Here is a 17,549-nt window from a genome sequence, read left to right as displayed (position 1 = left end):
TGCCTTACTTGGTGCCAAAGTATTGTCTTACTTGGTGATCACCAAGTGTTATTTTTACTTGATGACAAAGTAAGTCACTTATTAACCTCCTTACTATCTCTATATAAGGATCATTTGTGACTTCATTAAGCATGAACTAAGGGAGAACATATTACCAAAGAGAAATAGAAAACGTTTTTCTTTCAAACACTTTCTTTCAACGGTCTTGTTGGTTTTGTAATATTTATATTTTGTTGATTTCTGTGTCCTCTAATTAATTTAGAGAAGACTTGTTTAATTCTGGGGAAACATTTAACACTGCTAAAATAATTTCTTAGGACAGTGTCTAGCACGACTCAAGTATTATATAAATATATATATACACATATATATTACTTAAGAATATTATTGTAGTAGTATTTATCCTAATTCTTGTATTATTATTTTGATATTATATTTCCCCATCTATTATATCATATTTTTTCCAACAGTCTAAGAAACTATGGCAAATAATATGTCTTAATACTACTGATAATATTTATGATGGTGCTACAAAAGTTATTACTTTTCCGGTCACTATGTCAGAAGTTTATGGTATAGCAAACTACAAAAAAGAGTCATTCAAAGAAGAGGAATCAACACGGCAAGCAAACTTAGTACAAGACTGAAGGAGTAACAACAAAAGGTATGTTAATAAGTCTGATGGTTACAAGCCTTATAATCCCAATTTTAAGCAAAAGAAAGACACTTGTTTTACTTGTGGAAAATCAGGTCATCATGCCGCAAAGTGTAGGAGGAGAGTAAAAAATGACAAAGAAAAGTGTTATCCTCCCAAGGCTAATTTAACTGAAGGAGATGAAATTATTGCAACTGTCATTTCTCAAGTAAACATTGTAGCACATATAAAAGAATGGGTGGTAGACTCTGGGGCTACTCGGCACATTTGTGCGAATCGAGAAGCATTTGCCTCCTATACATCAATAGGGGATGACAGTGAAGTAGTCTACCTTGGAGACTCAAGAACTACTAAAGTCTTGGGTAAGGGTAAAGTGCTCCTGAAACTTACTTCAGGAAAAACTTTAGCCCTTATGAATGTGCTACATGTTCCTACAATGAGTGCAAACCTGATTTCCGTAGACTTGCTTAATAAAGCTAAAGTAAAGTGTCATTTGAATTCGAAAAGATAATACTAACAAAAAATAATGTGTTTGTGAGAAAAGACTATTGTAACAAGGGACTTTTCGTACTTAATGTTTGTAATGTTGTGAATGAAAAAGCATCTACTTCTGCTTACATGATATAATCTATTTCTTTATGGCATGCTAGATTAGGACATATCAATTTCTCTTATATAAAAAATATGCAATTACTTGGTTTGATATCTGACTTAGATTCAAATAATATTAATAAATGTGAAATATGTGTTGAAGCTAAAACTACTAACTACTAAGGAGTCATATTTTTCAGTAAGTAGAGAAACTGAATTATTGTCTCTAATTCACACTGATTTAGGTGATTTAAACAAACAATGACTAGAGGTGGTAAAAGATATTATGTAACTTTTATTGATGATTTTTCTAGATTTACTAAGTTATATTTACTTAGAAATAAAGATGATGCTTTTAAATGCCTTTATTTCTAATAAAACTTAATGATGGAATAATTGCAATTGATTATGTGAAGTCAGAATTGAATTCGGCTGATTCACTGACTAAACCCATGGGAAGAAAGTTAATTCTTCAATCCTCGAAAGAGATGGGGTTAAGACCAATATGATTGTCAATAGAGATGGTAACCCAACCTATGTGATTGGATATCCCACGAAGTAGATTCATAATAACAAGTCGATATTGACACTACGCACTAATAGAGAGTGCTTGAACTGCTACTAATTATGAGGGATGAGTTATTACTCTTAATGAATTCATAGTCCTTATGGATGGTGTATTTAAAGCAGTATACACTTGATGAATTCACCTATATGAGAAGTGGAGTGTGGCCGCTCCTATGAGACTTTGGCCTAGTCTCTAGAGCTCTCATGAATAACCAGGCACGCACATGGCTTATTGGCGCAAAATCGCATTGAACAACAAAATATGAGGATTAAAATGTGATTGATAGAATCTCTGACTTACAAAAGAATAATTGGTTCATAGAAATTTTATATTTCACCAATGATTCTGTAAGTTAAATTTTATCAATCTAAGTTTAATTCATCGTCCGAAAAACACCAAACCTATAACATTTTGATCATACAAAACCAGCAAAACTCATTATCTTATTTTCAAAATCTTTTGGAATATGTGGGGGATTGTTAGCAATATTATAATTATTTCAAAAGATTTAGTTAGTTTGAGCCAAAGTAAAAGATTTAACATGTGACATTTCTACTACTTTATCATCCAACTTGGTGACTAAGTATTGCCTTACTTGGTGCCAAAGTATTGTCTTACTTGGTGACCAAGTGTTATGTTTACTTGGTGACAAAGTAAGTCACTTATTAACCTCCTTACTATCTCTATATAAGGATCATTTGTGACTTCATTAAGCATGAACTAAGGGAGAACATATTACCAAAGAGAAATAGAAAATGTTTTTTTTTCAAACACTTTCTTTCAACGGTCTTGCTGGTTTTGTAGTATTTATATTTTGTTGATTTCTGTGTTCTCTAATTAATTTAGAGAAGGCTTGTTTAATTCTGGGAAAACATTTTACACTGCTGAATAGTTTCTTAGGACAGTGCCTAGCACGACTCAAGTATATATATATATACATATATATTACTTAAGAATATTATTGTAGTAGTATTTATTCTAATTCTTGTATTATTATTTTGATATTAATTTTTCCCCATCTATTATATCATATTTTTTCCACCAATTACTATACAAAATCATCCAGATTATCTTTCTCTATATTAATAAAATAATAATAATTTTTCCCTTCTACTCTCATCTAATCGGTTCATGCACATATTTCACTTTTTTTTTATATAATTATGATTCAATGTAACACAAAATATTTTCGATAAATACTTATTGTATCGATATTTATGTCAAATCAATTTAAATTTTTATAACTAAATGATAATTATGATTGTTCAAAGATGAACAAGGCTCCATGCCACAAAATGCAGATCTTATATTCAGATATAAATGCGTGGTAAATATATTTTTTAAATTATTTCTATAATTTTTAATTTATTTATTTAATATTTTAATATAAATACGTGGTATATAAAAAAACAATATTTTGCTCTTTGTTCTTATCTAACCGCAGCTTCCACAATGTAGTGGTCCACGCGCCGTTGATGTCATTTTCGGTTTTCGTTCTCCGCTCGTACTTATCGCTCAATTTTCATGCATACAGATCACCTTCCATCTCTTATCGGGTACCCTAAGCTAACGTTCCATATCGAGTGGTTCGATTTTAAAGTTTATCTACTATTATTTATCAATAATTAATCATTATTAATTTAATTGTTAAAATTTCAGGTATAAAAAAATTGAAAATTAATTAGGAAAATAAAATGGTAAATTAAATGAACTATGCATATAAGTTGTCAGATCCCCATCTCAATTGAAAACAAACAATGACACTTTGTAGAATAGTCGATAGTTTGAGATAGTAAAAAAAAATAATATGAAATTATGCCCTAAGTTAAAGACTTTATATATCGAAATTTGATATATATTTTTAAACATAATGTTTCTTAACCCTTAACCAGATATCTTGAGTTCAGGTTTTGGATATAGAGAAAATCTTATCGAAAGCGTGACTATTTGACTCTGAATGATCTTGCAATGCACGATTTGAATTTAGTCAAAACCCCAATACGAGCTCTGGACACCAGGTCATGATCATAAGGGTTGTGATTCTTACTCATCCATATTATGAGTATTAAACATAGTGCTTCTTCACTGTCAATCAGATGTCTCTGATTTGAGTCTTACGTATGGAGAAAATTTTATCAAGAGTGTCATCCCAAATAATCATACATTCCGCAATTTAAATTTAGTCAAAGCTCCAATATGAGCTCTGAACAACAGGTCACAATGATAAGAGTTATGATTCTTACTCATCCATATTATGGAGTAAGACACTCTTGCTGATTGTACTACTAGGCCCCTTGCACTTTCACCACATGGGATTCCTTCATTTGAATGGGACCCACATTTGTCCACCAATAATTGATAAACTTTCCTAAACCTTTCTGTACTCTTGCTGGCAATACTTGCCTCTATTACTCAATATATTATGACTTGTTCATATGACAATATTATTTATATATAATATTTACATTAAATTATATTAATTTATTAGGATTAAATAATTTACTAAAGAAAAAAATATATGCTACTTAATTATAACAAAATTGTGATTTTACTAGCAAACAAATACTTCTTGAGAAAATAAAGAATTGAATTTGATTTTCTCTCTTACTTATTTTGATGATCATGTATAAGAGTTGATGTCTACCTAATATTCAAAGGATTAGAGAAATATGTGGTAATGTTTTTTATAAAAAACCCACAAAGGAAAATATATAATACCTACTTTTTTTTCTCTATCAAATCGATTTAGCAACTAGTTTAACAAGAATTTGTGATTAATCAAAGTTCTTTATATACACTTGAGCTTGCGCTTGTACTTGCACTTGGTTTAGATCGCGTTGCATGAAATTCAGTTAAAATGGTTGAATTTTAGTTATTTTTGTATAACTTCAGTCATTTCTATTTGTTGTTCATGAACATATGATTGAAATTCAAGTAAAAATAATTGATTATCAGATAAAAATAGACAAAAATAACTTATTATTCAACCGTATAGATTGAAATTCAAATAAAATAGGATGAAACGTGATAAAATAACTGAAATTCAAATAAAAATGAAAACTCATCATATATATCTAAACTTTTGATACTATATTTGAAGTTAAATATATCAACACTAACTTTAGACCGTGTTGAAAATCATGTTAAAGTGTGTGATCATCTTTAGTCACACGTTTTAATATGATATCAGAACAGACCAAAGTCCTGAGATCAAATCTCACTATTACACATATATAAAAAAATTCCATATGATTGGCACATGAAAAAAGAATTAGACTCACACATGAGTGTATAATAAAAATATGCTTCCTCTAAGGTTAAACTTTAAGATGAAATAGTTACATACTTCAATCAACAGTATATTTGAATACCCATATATTTTCACTCATTTATTGATATGAGTAAACATATGACATATATATGTTTTTACCTTATGATTGTATTTGTAGCACCAATGCACTTCACCACATGGGAAAATACCTTTTGTGGGATCCACAATGACCAACAATAATTGATAATTCCTCTTAATCCCCTCTGTACTCCTGCTGGCAACACTTGCCTCTAAGCTTCTTCTTGTTCTTCATGTTCTTATTCTCCTCCACCATCATATCAACAAAAAAAAAATCCCACTTTTTAAAATCCCCAAATTAATAAATTTCTCAAAACCCCAAATCTTTTTTTCACTCTTTCTATGCTCTAACCAAAAAAAAACATTTTTTTTGGTTATAATATACCAAAATGGTGGTTCTTGGAAATTCCTTTGTGATATTTACATTTGTTTTGTGTTCTATATGGGTATTTACATCAGCAGATTCATCTATATATGAAGTTCTTAAATCCCATGGATTGCCAATGGGATTACTACCAAAGGGTGTGAGGAATTTCACTTTAGATAATTCTGGGAATTTTGTGGTTCATTTAGATCAACCTTGTAATTCAAAATTTGAGAAAAAAGAAAATGAATTGCACTATGAAAGGAATGTTTCAGGGAGTTTGAGTTTTGGTCAAATTGATTTGATTTCTGGGATTTCTGCTAAAGATTTGTTTTTGTGGTTTCAAGTTAAGAAAATCTATGTGTCATCTTCAAGTTCTGGGGTGATTTATTTTGATGTTGGAGTTGTTTCTAAGCAGTTTTCATTGTCTTCATTTGATAATCCAAAGGAATGTACTGCTGTTCAGGTTACAGATCTTGAAGATGCCAAACAGGACTCTAAGGTCTTGTTTTTTTTTTCATGATTGCTTTGTTTAATTTTGTTTATTATGTGTATACATTAAGCCCGACTAATTTGGATTCGTGTCTGCATAGTCCTTATTAGGAATTTCTGAGTTGACTATTTGATTCTCAAGATTCTATAACTAATAGGGAAGGACAAGTTTTGTGCTATTTGAGTGAAATATAGAGATTTCATGAACTTATGCATCAACATTTTTGTTTGTTTGTTTGTTTGTTTATTAGTCATTCCATATTGGGAAATTTCTAATTCGTCGATACGAGAAGAGAATTGTTGTGAGAATGAATCAATATTTGTATACATTAAGCCCGACTAGTCTGGATTCGTGCATGTGTAGTAGTTCTTATTTGGAGTTTCTGAGTTGACTATTTGCTTTTCAAGATTCTATGACTAATAGGGAGGGATAAAATCTTTGCTATTTGAGTGCAATATAGAGATTTTCATCAACTTATGCATCAACATTTTTGTTTGTTTGTTTATTATTCATTCCATAATGGGAAATCTCTAATTCAGCGATAAGAGAAGAGAATTGTTGTGTGAATGAATCAATATTTGTATACATTAAGCCCGACTAGTCTGGATTCGTGCATGTGTAGTAGTTCTTATTTGGAGTTTCTGAGTTGACTATTTGCTTTTCAAGATTCTATGACTAATAGGGAGGGATAAAATCTTTGCTATTTGAGTGCAATATAGAGATTTTCATCAACTTATGCATCAACATTTTTGTTTGTTTGTTTATTATTCATTCCATAATGGGAAATCTCTAATTCAGCGATAAGAGAAGAGAATTGTTGTGTGAATGAATCAATATTTGTATACATTAAGCCCGACTAGTCTGGATTCGTGCTAGTGTAGTAGTCCTTATTAGGAGTTTCTTGATTGGTTATTTGATTCTCAAAGTTCTATGATTAATAGAGACAAATTTATTGAGTATTCGATTTCGAAATGATTTTGTATTGAACTTCTTGGTTACAAGATCTGAACTTTAGTCCTTGATAGTAATCAAATATAGTCGTTGTTTTGATTTCTTGAAATGGTTTTTTGCATTTCTGTCCGTTTGTTGATTAAAGCTGAAAATTTTCATATCTAGATTGTTACAGGCAGAATGTTTCAAGAATTTATAAATACTTTGTTCTTTGTTGCTGTCAGCATTATGCATAATGTGCTACAAGTGATTCTTAGTATTACTTTTCTTGCTGACACCAACTAGTTTGGAATTGATTCGTTATTGATCGATTCGTTTTTTAATATGTGAGCAGAGTCTATCCGGAAACATTCGATACAAGCTTGATCAGGGGAGTATTGGCAGTGCTATTTTGTAGAATATTTCAGTTCAAAATTTGGTTACAGAGTTGTTGCACATAGCTCAATCAAGTTCTTTGGATGGTCTATCATTCCTTGTATGTAAATTGTCTGCAGAGAGTTTAGTGCCTTTGAAAACAAATTGTGCTATACTGGTTTGCATTTTCTTGTCTAGTAAAGACAATTGCGAATTCAGAATCTACAGTCAGTGAATTCGGAAATCGAATATTAGAAATTGGAATCAAGAAAAGGAGGTAAGCAAGTAAGATACTGATGCCAAATTGTTTGGAGGGGTATAGGGATGCAGGTTCATCTGCTCAAAAAAATGTGAAATTTCTCAGATAAGGTTTGTTTCTTTTTTGTTGGATTCATTTATGGACATAGTCATAGTTATGGAATTTAAAGCAAATCACTTTTTTTTTTGTAGTTGGGAGGCATAGAATATGAAATAATGAAATAAATTTGCCCTTTCCTTTCTTGTACTATTTCTTGTCATTGTATTTTGAATTTTGATAGTAATTTTACATTTAATGTGCTAGTATGCATGAACTCATTCTTTAAAAGGAAGTTCTGGTTTGCAATGCAGAAAGGGTGGTCCAAACCACATACTCCCTACTTTTCAATTTGTTTATTTGGTTTCGATTTGGCAAGAAGTTTGAGAAAATAAATACGTAAGACTTTTGAATATTGTGGTCTTAAACTGAAAATATGAAGAATATATCAAAATGATTTTTAATCTTGTAGTCTGAAACATATCAGGTGAAAAGTTAGAATTAAAGAGTTGTCGAAACAAGAGAGGAATTATTTTTGAAACAGGCTAAAAAGAAAGGTACAAAAAATAGATCGAAACAAAGGAAGTAGGTTGTTTTGTTTTATAACATTAGTTAGATTCACCTTGCACCTCGATTCTTTCACTTGATACATTTTGCTAGTAGTACATGTATTAGTTAAGTTTGTCCACTAACAAGAGAGAGGAACTACTATGTTTTTTTTGGGTTCTATCGAGATTTTATTTTGATTTTTATCCTATTTCATTGACCGTTAGACCAGAAAGAAAGATATGTTGATTTCTTTACAAAGAGGACAAACTTTCATGCTCTTAGTGGCGGAGCCACTTTAGAGTTAGGGCTTCTCCAAAGCTCCTTTGATGAAAAATTATATTATTTATATATGATTAAAATAATTTTTTAAGTATATATAGTAGATGTCGAACCCCCTTCGATTACTTCGTGTATCTATTTTTTCAAATTTTGAACTCTCTTATTAAAAATTCCGACTCCGCCACTGTTATCCCGCACAAAAGCAAAGTTAGGGAGGAATGAGGCATTTCATGAAAGGTTGGAATATGTATAATTGGTTGTTTGGCCTAAAAGGTTTTTTTTCATGTATGTGTGGGATTTGCAAGTTAAAAAGAAAATTTGTCTTTTGCTGTTTTAAAATTGAAAGAGCTGTAATTTGCCAGAGTGGTTTTCCACTTCCATTAGTATCTTTCATTCTGTCAAAAGTTGTTATGACAACAGAAAAGTCACCACCAACTTTTTTTCCAATGCACATTCGGTCATTGCAAGCCATGCTTTGTTTTTGTTTTTCATATGATGTGATGCATTTATATTCGTATTAAAGTTGGATTAAATTTGAATTCACATTGAAAAAGTATTTTCTAAAAAAAAACCATTTCATACTGACTTTTTTTAACACCTTCCTAGGAGCTCCCCAACCTTCGAATTAGAAGTGAGGGGTGTTTATCATTCGAGCAACTCTCTCGTCACAAAGGAGTTGAGTCCAAGACCTGTGTTAAAGATGAGCTTCAACTTTTTTCCAATGCACATTTGGTCACAACAAGCCATGCTTTGGTTTTTATTTTTCATCTGATGTTTTGTATTGTTAAGGTCTGATTAGGTATGAATTCACGTTGAAAAAGTGTTTTTTAATAATGACAACTCCTCCATACGCATAACTTGATTCAAGATCACTTTGAGCATCAACTTTTTCCTATGCTGCATTTGGTTGCTGCAACCATGCTTTGTTTTTGTTTTTTCATCTGATGTGATGTATGTTATTTCTTTAATTAAAAAAAATATCATACGTTGAACTTGAATTCAAGACCTATATTAAAGATGATCATCAACTCTTTTTCTTTCTCCAATGCACATTAGGTCAGCCTCCTTTTAGGCTTTAGTGCATCACCTTGCGTAGTTGTGTTAGTGTTGTCCTTATCGGGAGACTGAGAGCAACAATAACAATAATATGGCCAATAGGTCGGTTCATGATTATATATTTATAAATATTTTGTAAGCATATAAGATTTGAATAAGATAATCAATTTTTTGTAAATTCATATATTGTACTCTAGATTTACCTCTAATGGATAGGATCAACCTTATAGACCCTATTTAAAGCACAATATATCTAGATAATTTACAATAATGGCTAACCCCAAATAATCCCTTGACCATATTGAAGCATATTTCATGTGGACACTATTTTTTTTAGTTGGGTGATTCTTTCTTCTTTTTTTTAGAAAAAAAATAATATTTGGCAAAGTTATCCTGACTTTGTATTGGTGGGAGATAGTTAGCTATGAAAAATAAAAGTAGCCCAGTGTACGAAATACCTAATGATATTGAAGGCTCGGAAAAAAATTACACTCCAAAGAGATATATATTGATAGTGTATTATGATGCAAATATTAATGATTAATTTCGAAGATTAAATACATATTCTATGAATTATGCAAAGATAAATTTTTATTTATTATTGCTATGAAACTTCACTTCTATAATAATCGGTAATTAATAAATAATTTGAAGTATAAATGCCAGATGGCTGGTCAAAATACCATCATTATAATAAATATATAAAAATAATAGTAATCATCTTAGAAATGGTCAAAATATTTAGGAGTAGTTGATACAAACATCATATACCACATAGATTTTATGTCTCTACGTGGGGAGGAATGGAAATATTAATAAGGGTTACGATAAAATGATAAGTATTACTTTTGTTATTGATTAGTGGTTTTAGGTTTGAGCATTAAATATGAAATTATATTTATCAGGGAGCAGTTAATTTTAAAATATGTGATTTTTCGACGCAAATTTGAATTTTAGTTGAATTCGAATTTAGTCGAACATTGTGTGAGGAATTAAAAAAATAGTAAAAATGAATTATTATAGTGAAAACCCATATCACAACACTAGATATGAAATCGTCTTTGTTATAAAATATTTAACATCTCAAAATGTAATTGTGCAACATAAATTCTATTTAGTTGAATTTAATTGAATTTCAATACGAGTATTCGACATCATATAAAAAATGAAAATGGAATATTATAGTGAAGGTCCATATCACTATTTGTTGACTCTTGAGCACTTGCTACGTGTTGGATTTTAGGTGGTTATTATTTGTATAGTTTTTTTTGTCTTTTCAAAATTCAATAAATAATTAATAAAAATTTTAGTTGGTTTTATTGAAAAAGAAAAAAGAACACTTGCTGTCCTTTTTGTTCTTGTCTGCGATGCTTCTAATTAAAAGGTCCATATCTTTTTTTCCTCCCTCCCCTCCACATGTTGAAGATTAGGATTATGTCAATTTAATTATTCTTATAGTGGAACAGTTAGGGATTTTAAAAATAATAATTAGGGAAATGAAGCAAAACAAAAATAATAATTTAGGATCCCTTTTTTTAAATAATCTTTCGCTTTATTTGAAACGCAGTTTGATCATGAAAGTTTTAAATTTAACTTGACGGTATATTTCAAATTTAGGATACATAGGGGAGACACAAATCTGAGAGGGGATATGGATGCATCAGAGAGGGGATAAAACATGCGAACACATAAGGGTATTCGAAAGCAGAGGGATGTATCAAAGTGGGGAGGAATGTATCGGGAGAGATGTATCCGAGAGAGATAGGGATATGTTAACGAGAGGGGAGTGATGTATATTTTTGAAATTTTTTCAAATAGTAGAAATTTTAGAAAATTATAATAAAATATGATGTTTATTTAGGTAATTTTCCATAATATATATTCCGATCATATTGATAAACTAAATGATAGAACGATATATTTACGTAAGTTCTCCTTGATCTTATAGTAGTGAACCCACGTTTGGGCCGTAAGTTGCAATTGTTTGTTGGGCTTTATAGTTTGTATGCAGGCCCGGTTTGTTGCACTTATGAATTATGTTATCCACTTTCAGCATCCTAATTTAAAATGTGTCAATATTTACAAATTATTTAAAATATAGTCAGTTTTGGCAACATCAATGTAGCATTCCTAGTATAATTTCATTAAAAGTATTTTTCTTCATGCTGAATACAAAATATGGGTAATATTTGATGTTAGCCTTCAAAAATGCAGTTTAGCCTTCAATTTTCGCTTCAAGTTCACAACTTCACGTTGTACAAACTGTCAAAGTCTAAAGTAAGAATCATGTTCCTCTTAATTATTTCTCTTTGTGTTACATTTATATATAGAGAGAGTTTTGTTATTATTGTTTCTATTTTATGAGCATCTATAAAGCTACATATTGTAGTGTTGCGTCAAATTATTGGACAAGTCATATATTTATTTTATAAGCATTTTCTTATTGGTTAAATCAAAAACCAAATCGTTAAGGATCAAAACAGATAAATCAAAAACCAATAAAAAATATCTTATCGATTTAAAAATTGAAAGGAATAAACATTACCTAACTTTTATCCTAAAACTATTTATGCTTGTGGCCAATAACTGATAAGGTATTGTGAATATTTAATATTTATGTAGTAGTAAATTATTATAGTCTTAATGAGTTATTAGTTTATCCCATAACCCAATTTTAAAAACCAAAACCGAATCAATATTCCAATTATTAAAAAAAAAACGCTAACCCAATAATCAAATAACAATAAACCAATAAGTAACACTTTTTATCATTTTGGTCTTGCACTTTTTACGATGTACGTATTCTTGTAATGTGTTACGACATTATATTGTGAACTCGCTCATAAAATCATACGAACGAAGTAAATATTAACTTCATTAATTTTTATTTTTCACTTTTAATATATATAAAAAAATATACTTAATATAATTTTTTTCTATTTTACCCGTAATATTAACTACTTAATTTTAAATTAGTTTTTAAGATCTAAAATACTCGTATTAATTATTATTATTTTTAAAACATGAAAAGTCCAAAAGGGATCAATAAAAATGAACGAATGGAGTAGAAAAGATAAACACAATTAGAAAAAGATCACCTATAATTGATAATGAAATTAACTAGGACTAGGACGGTAGTGGAATGATAAGTACTCATTCATTTTTAAACAAGTTGTCTCGGGTTTTAATCTCCTTGGTACATAATTTCCCTTGTTATGAAACATTTTACCCCAACATACTGAGTCGCCTTTGTTAGAGAGTGATTACCTCTAATATGAGACTTTTCGATGTGAATCTGAGTTTAGTCAGATTTATCAACACCGAATGAGAAATAAAAAAAATTGATTATGCACAAATCAAAATTCATTAAATTTGTTTTTTTTTTCTTTTCTTTTTGAATATTCCCAAGTTAGCCCATCATTTGCATAATAAAGTGACCAATGCATAGTTTTGCTTAAAAATGGAAACAAAAAATATGCAGATGAAATCTTATTTTATTTTCTGTATATCACGTGATATCTCCTTCTGTACGTAGAAAATCAGCTGAAAAGGCCCAATCCTATAAAAAAGCAAAATCCATTCTGATAAAAAGGACAAAAAAGAGCAATAAATTACTGACCCTGCCATAAATACCCCTATTCAATTCGCTAAAATTGTGGATTTTCGAAATTGTACTGAAAAACTGAGGGGTCTCGTTGAATTGCTGCCGTTGGTTCTTACTTTCGTTAAAGTATTAATTTGACGTATCCCAAAAATAAATAAATTAATAATTTTACTATATTGTATTTTTCAAAAATAACTATATTAATTATAAGAATAAAATAAACATTACGTGTTAAATTTATTTTTAACTAAATAAATCGAAATGTGGTCTAATTTTAATATAGCAGACTAATAAAAATAAACAAAGGTAAATGTTCAACTAGAAAAGAAAGAGAAAGGTTCGAACCCAACATATGGTCCCTACAGTGGATTCAGATTATTCGAACTTCAATATAAATATTAAATAATAAACATAAAAGAAAGAGAAAATCTTGCGCTACATAGACACAATACAATGTCTCACTCTCAGAGGTGGCCCTTGAGTTCAGTTGCTTTTGGTTTAATATGGTATCAATAGCAATAACAATTTTTACAATTTGTCGGTCCCCGATTATAAGTTCTCGTTGTTCACGACCTATAGGAACCAGGCTATCTACCGCTTTTAAACCTGTTTGCATAGGCTCATGCATTGATTTACGTTCAATAATCTCTAAGTCTGAATATCCATTCTTTGTTCTTTTAATATTATTTATGTTGTTCAAAATTAAATCGAACTCAACAATTTTAACAGAGAAAATGCTACTAAAATTTATTGATAATGATTGATTTAGAGATTCCGTAACAATTTAAGTTTGAAATTATCAGCTTAAAAAACCAATCCTAAAACTAAAAGAAAAAAAAGAAGCAAAATCTCTTCTATTTATATAAGGACGAAAAAAGACAATAGTTTACTGACACAGTGCCATAAATACCCCTGTTCATTTCTTTTCACGCTAAAATTGCAACTAAGAATGGCAATTTCGCAATTCTACTTAAAACTGAGGGTTTATTGCTGCTGTCGTTACTCACTTTTGTTTTGTTACTATCTCTGAACAGAACAGAACGTTTCAATGGAAAATTATGAGAAAATCTTGATTTTAGTCCCTCAAATGTTTATAAATTTCGATTTAAATCCTTTTTTATGGCATCTATTTAAGAATAATAAACCTTTAATTGCTTTGAATGTCCACTTTTGTTCTTTATTATTTTAGGGACGCTTAAGATCAAACCAATTTAATAATTCAAAATGAAAATTATTATAATTTACCGATTTAAATTTAAAATGTTGTAATTTATTGTATCTAATATTGCTGCTTTGAAAAAAATAATTAAATGATTCAAATTCTAAAATACGATATTATTATTTTTAGAATTTAACTTGTCAATCATTATTTTATATAAGGATTAAAATCTTTATTATGACTCAATCCTCATCAAATGAAATGAACGTCTTAATTCCTCCCTCAGAACCTCCACCCCGAATATGTATACCATAAATGAATTGAAGATATATTTTAGTTTATTAAAAATCAGTATTTAAAGATAAATTTTTTACATTTAACTTGACATAAATTCCAAACATAAAAAACCAGTTTAGAACAAACACAATTTCATTTTTCATACTAAATGCTGAATGTGCTCAATTGAATGTTATAATGACTAAAACGAACCTTTACTAATAGTTAAATGGACTAAATGTGCAATTATCCAATAAACGCACAAAACATTTCCGGTTCTTCACTTCCTATAAATACCCAACTGCATTTCTCCAACTTTTATCCAAAATTCATTTGGCATTTTCGCTTTTTCTCTCTGTTCTTCTTCTCCGCTTTCTTCTCCTGTACGTTTTTGTTTTCTCTCTCTTAGGGTTTTGCAGTGAAACAATGGCTGAAGAGGCACATAATGGAGGAGGAGCTGAGAAGGAAGCAACTAAGGTTGCCGTCGTCTTCACGGCGGTAAAGCCGCAGCTGTTCGTGAAAGCGCCGAAGGCTAAAGATGCTGTTCAGTTCTACAAAAATGCTTTTGGTGCTGAGGAGGTTGGACGTGTGAACAACCCTAAGAGGAAGGCCGAGCAGGAGACACCGCTCATTCTCTCTGTTGAACTTAAGATTGGTTCATTTTTCTTCATTGTCTCTGACCTTACTGAAGAGGACTCTACTGCTCCGTACGTATTTCTTATTTTTTGCGTTTTTACACTTGCTTTTGCATGTTATTGGCTCGATTTCTTCGTTTTTGTTTCTAAAATAGTCCGATCTGTGATGTAGACGATCTATACATTGATTTTCTTAAACAACACTTGGAAAACCTTTTTGTGAATGCTTCTGTTGTGAAGTAAAAAGTGGTGTAGATATTTTGAAGAGCGCTCACTGAAAATATTTTGAGTGCTTCTCACAAAGTATGTTACAAAAACTTAAAATGAAGTAATGAGTGTTTTCTTTCGTTAACTTCCTAAAATATTCTCACTAGAAACGTCCTGTTTTACTGTTGTTGAGTTGTTTTTTTTAATGGTTGTGTTTGTGTATTTTGCTCTGTTTTCCGTATTTTGTATGCGTTTTCGGTTTGAGAAGATGTCTCTGAGTTAATTTTGCATGCTTCTGGATGTTCAATGTGTTATTTGAATGTTGACAGTTTTATTTGATCTATATAGACGTCTATTTGCTTTGCGTTTTAAGTTTGTTGCGACCGTTGTGGTTTCAGAATGCAGATCTGAGTTGATATGTTCTTGTATTTGCAACGTTTTACCTTGTTAAAATATGAAGAAACACATGTTTTTATAGTAAATAATTTACTCCAAGTTTCTTAGAAACAAAGGCCTTGGCATTGTTATGTATAGTTGTTTTTTTACATGTGTATGTGGGTGAGACGTTGCTATTGCGTGATGATTTTTATTTTGTTTCGTTTATTTGAACATCAAGCTGATACTATTGTTTCTTATTGTTTAGTGTGAAAACTACAACTGGATCTGTTTTCTGCTTGGAGACTGAGAAAGTTATTTCTGCTGAGGCCAAGGCTATCACTGCTGGCGCAATCGCTGAGATTAGAGCAAAAGATGGTGATGCTGATGGTGCTCGTATAGGGTCAAAGCTGATTGATCCTTATGGCAATGTCTGGTTGATCTGCCCACCAGTGAAGGAATCCGAGTAATTGCTGAAGTCCATTAACACCTCTTGTTCAGTTGCTTTTGTGTTTTTACTGCTTTCAATTAAATTCCGGTTTTGTATACCGAAGATGAAACTTTCATATTAACACTCTAGTTAGGTGTTATGGGGTTAACTTTTTTGGGGTATCGATGCCCATTGTTGATTTTGAGCAGTGAGAACTTTTGTCTGTAGTTAATCTGACACCGCCTTCCTTTCTAGTAGATGATGAATTCTGCTTATTATTGCTCCTCTTATTGGATCATTTTGCTTTGTTTTGTCTAATCGAAATGGCCGGTTGCCTCGTTAGCCACAATATTTATAAAGTAAATTAGCGAAGCATGCTATTTTTGCTTCTTTTCTAGAGGCAAGCACTACTAAGATAGTAATAAGAGAAACTTTGTAACTATATCCTTGATACATCATATGGTATATTATTTACATTTTCTTCAAATGATTTCGTGTCCCGGTTTCAAACATCATTCAAATTCAACCTGCATGTGATGTATTTCATTTTTTTAAAATAGGATTAACATTTTTTTTTATATCTGCGTATTGTATTTAGCTTTCAAATATACATTTATACTTTCAACTATTTTAGCAAAAGCTGTTATTTTACCACTTGTTTTATACTCTAATTTGAACTATTCCTAATTAATATATTAAATTTATTGTTTTCACAATAAATATAATACAATATAAATGGGATGTTATTGGTGAAATTTAAAAAGGGTTTATGGTTGAAGGCTGTTCATCAACAACGTTTAATGGTGAAGGAAAAGGGTGACAAATTGATGCTTTACGTATTTTTTTAATGACATCTATGTGGACACGCGTCCAACAAAGTATACGAATAAATGCCTTTTTAGGGGATACTTTACGAGCATACTTGTGGGTTAGAAAATTAAATATTTAGGATTTTAGGTGTTGTTTGGTAGGGTGCATTAATAAAAATAATGTATAGTGTAGTTGTAATGTTTTGTTTGATATATATCTTTTATTAATTAGATATTTTATAGTGTATCAAGATGTATATTACTAGTATCATGAAATTTTAAGTATTAATAATGTAAAGAGATATAATGCATGCATTAGTATATGTAAAGACATCATTACTTTTCAGAACTTTTTTATATTTTCGTAATAATTGTGGCGAGTATCTTTATAAATAAGTATTTTAATATAATAAATTCTATTTTTAATTCATCAAATTAAACAATATATAAGTAATAATCTATGTATAATTAATGGAAGCATTATAATCAACCCTATCAACCGACCCCTTTGAGTGGAACAACTAGAGGATTAGTTATTAGACTAGAGGTT

At 30.2% G+C, this 17,549-nt stretch overlaps 2 protein-coding genes and 1 long non-coding RNA gene across 3 annotated transcripts; all 3 read left to right on the top strand.

The window, feature by feature from the left end:
- The first annotated feature begins 353 nt into the window (after positions 1–353).
- LOC107059991 (uncharacterized) lies at positions 354–1,272 on the top strand. Its single transcript, XR_001473068.1, has 2 exons — positions 354–664; positions 751–1,272. It is a non-coding gene; the product is annotated as an uncharacterized lncRNA (long non-coding RNA).
- A 3,965-nt stretch (positions 1,273–5,237) lies between these two features.
- Positions 5,238–7,894, top strand: LOC102585688 (uncharacterized). The gene is made up of 2 exons (XM_006344034.2): positions 5,238–6,029; positions 7,306–7,894. Exons 1-2 carry the CDS (start codon positions 5,553–5,555, stop codon positions 7,366–7,368), a joined length of 540 nt encoding a protein of 179 aa, XP_006344096.1. The 5' UTR covers positions 5,238–5,552; the 3' UTR covers positions 7,369–7,894.
- A 6,975-nt stretch (positions 7,895–14,869) lies between these two features.
- On the top strand, positions 14,870–16,474 carry LOC102585354 (uncharacterized protein At5g48480). Its single transcript, XM_006344033.2, has 2 exons — positions 14,870–15,250; positions 16,029–16,474. Exons 1-2 carry the CDS (start codon positions 14,970–14,972, stop codon positions 16,228–16,230), a joined length of 483 nt encoding a protein of 160 aa, XP_006344095.1. The 5' UTR covers positions 14,870–14,969; the 3' UTR covers positions 16,231–16,474.
- Positions 16,475–17,549: the final 1,075 nt, after the last annotated feature.

Source organism: Solanum tuberosum, unplaced genomic scaffold, assembly GCF_000226075.1.
Source record: "Solanum tuberosum cultivar DM 1-3 516 R44 unplaced genomic scaffold, SolTub_3.0 scf00052, whole genome shotgun sequence".
Classification (NCBI taxonomy): Eukaryota; Viridiplantae; Streptophyta; class Magnoliopsida; order Solanales; family Solanaceae; genus Solanum; species Solanum tuberosum.
Note: the sequence above shows the minus strand (reverse complement) of the source record. Positions and strands in the feature narration are given on the sequence as shown.

Excerpts from the sequence above, each read along its gene's own strand:
- LOC102585688 (XM_006344034.2), top strand. The coding sequence starts at position 5,553 with ATGGTGGTTCTTGGAAATTCCTTTGTGATATTTACATTTGTTTTGTGT. Across the intron at positions 6,030-7,305 it reads ATGCCAAACAGGACTCTAAG|AGTCTATCCGGAAACATTCG; the intron begins GTCTTGTTTTTT and ends ATATGTGAGCAG.
- LOC102585354 (XM_006344033.2), top strand. The coding sequence starts at position 14,970 with ATGGCTGAAGAGGCACATAATGGAGGAGGAGCTGAGAAGGAAGCAACT. Across the intron at positions 15,251-16,028 it reads GAAGAGGACTCTACTGCTCC|TGTGAAAACTACAACTGGAT; the intron begins GTACGTATTTCT and ends CTTATTGTTTAG.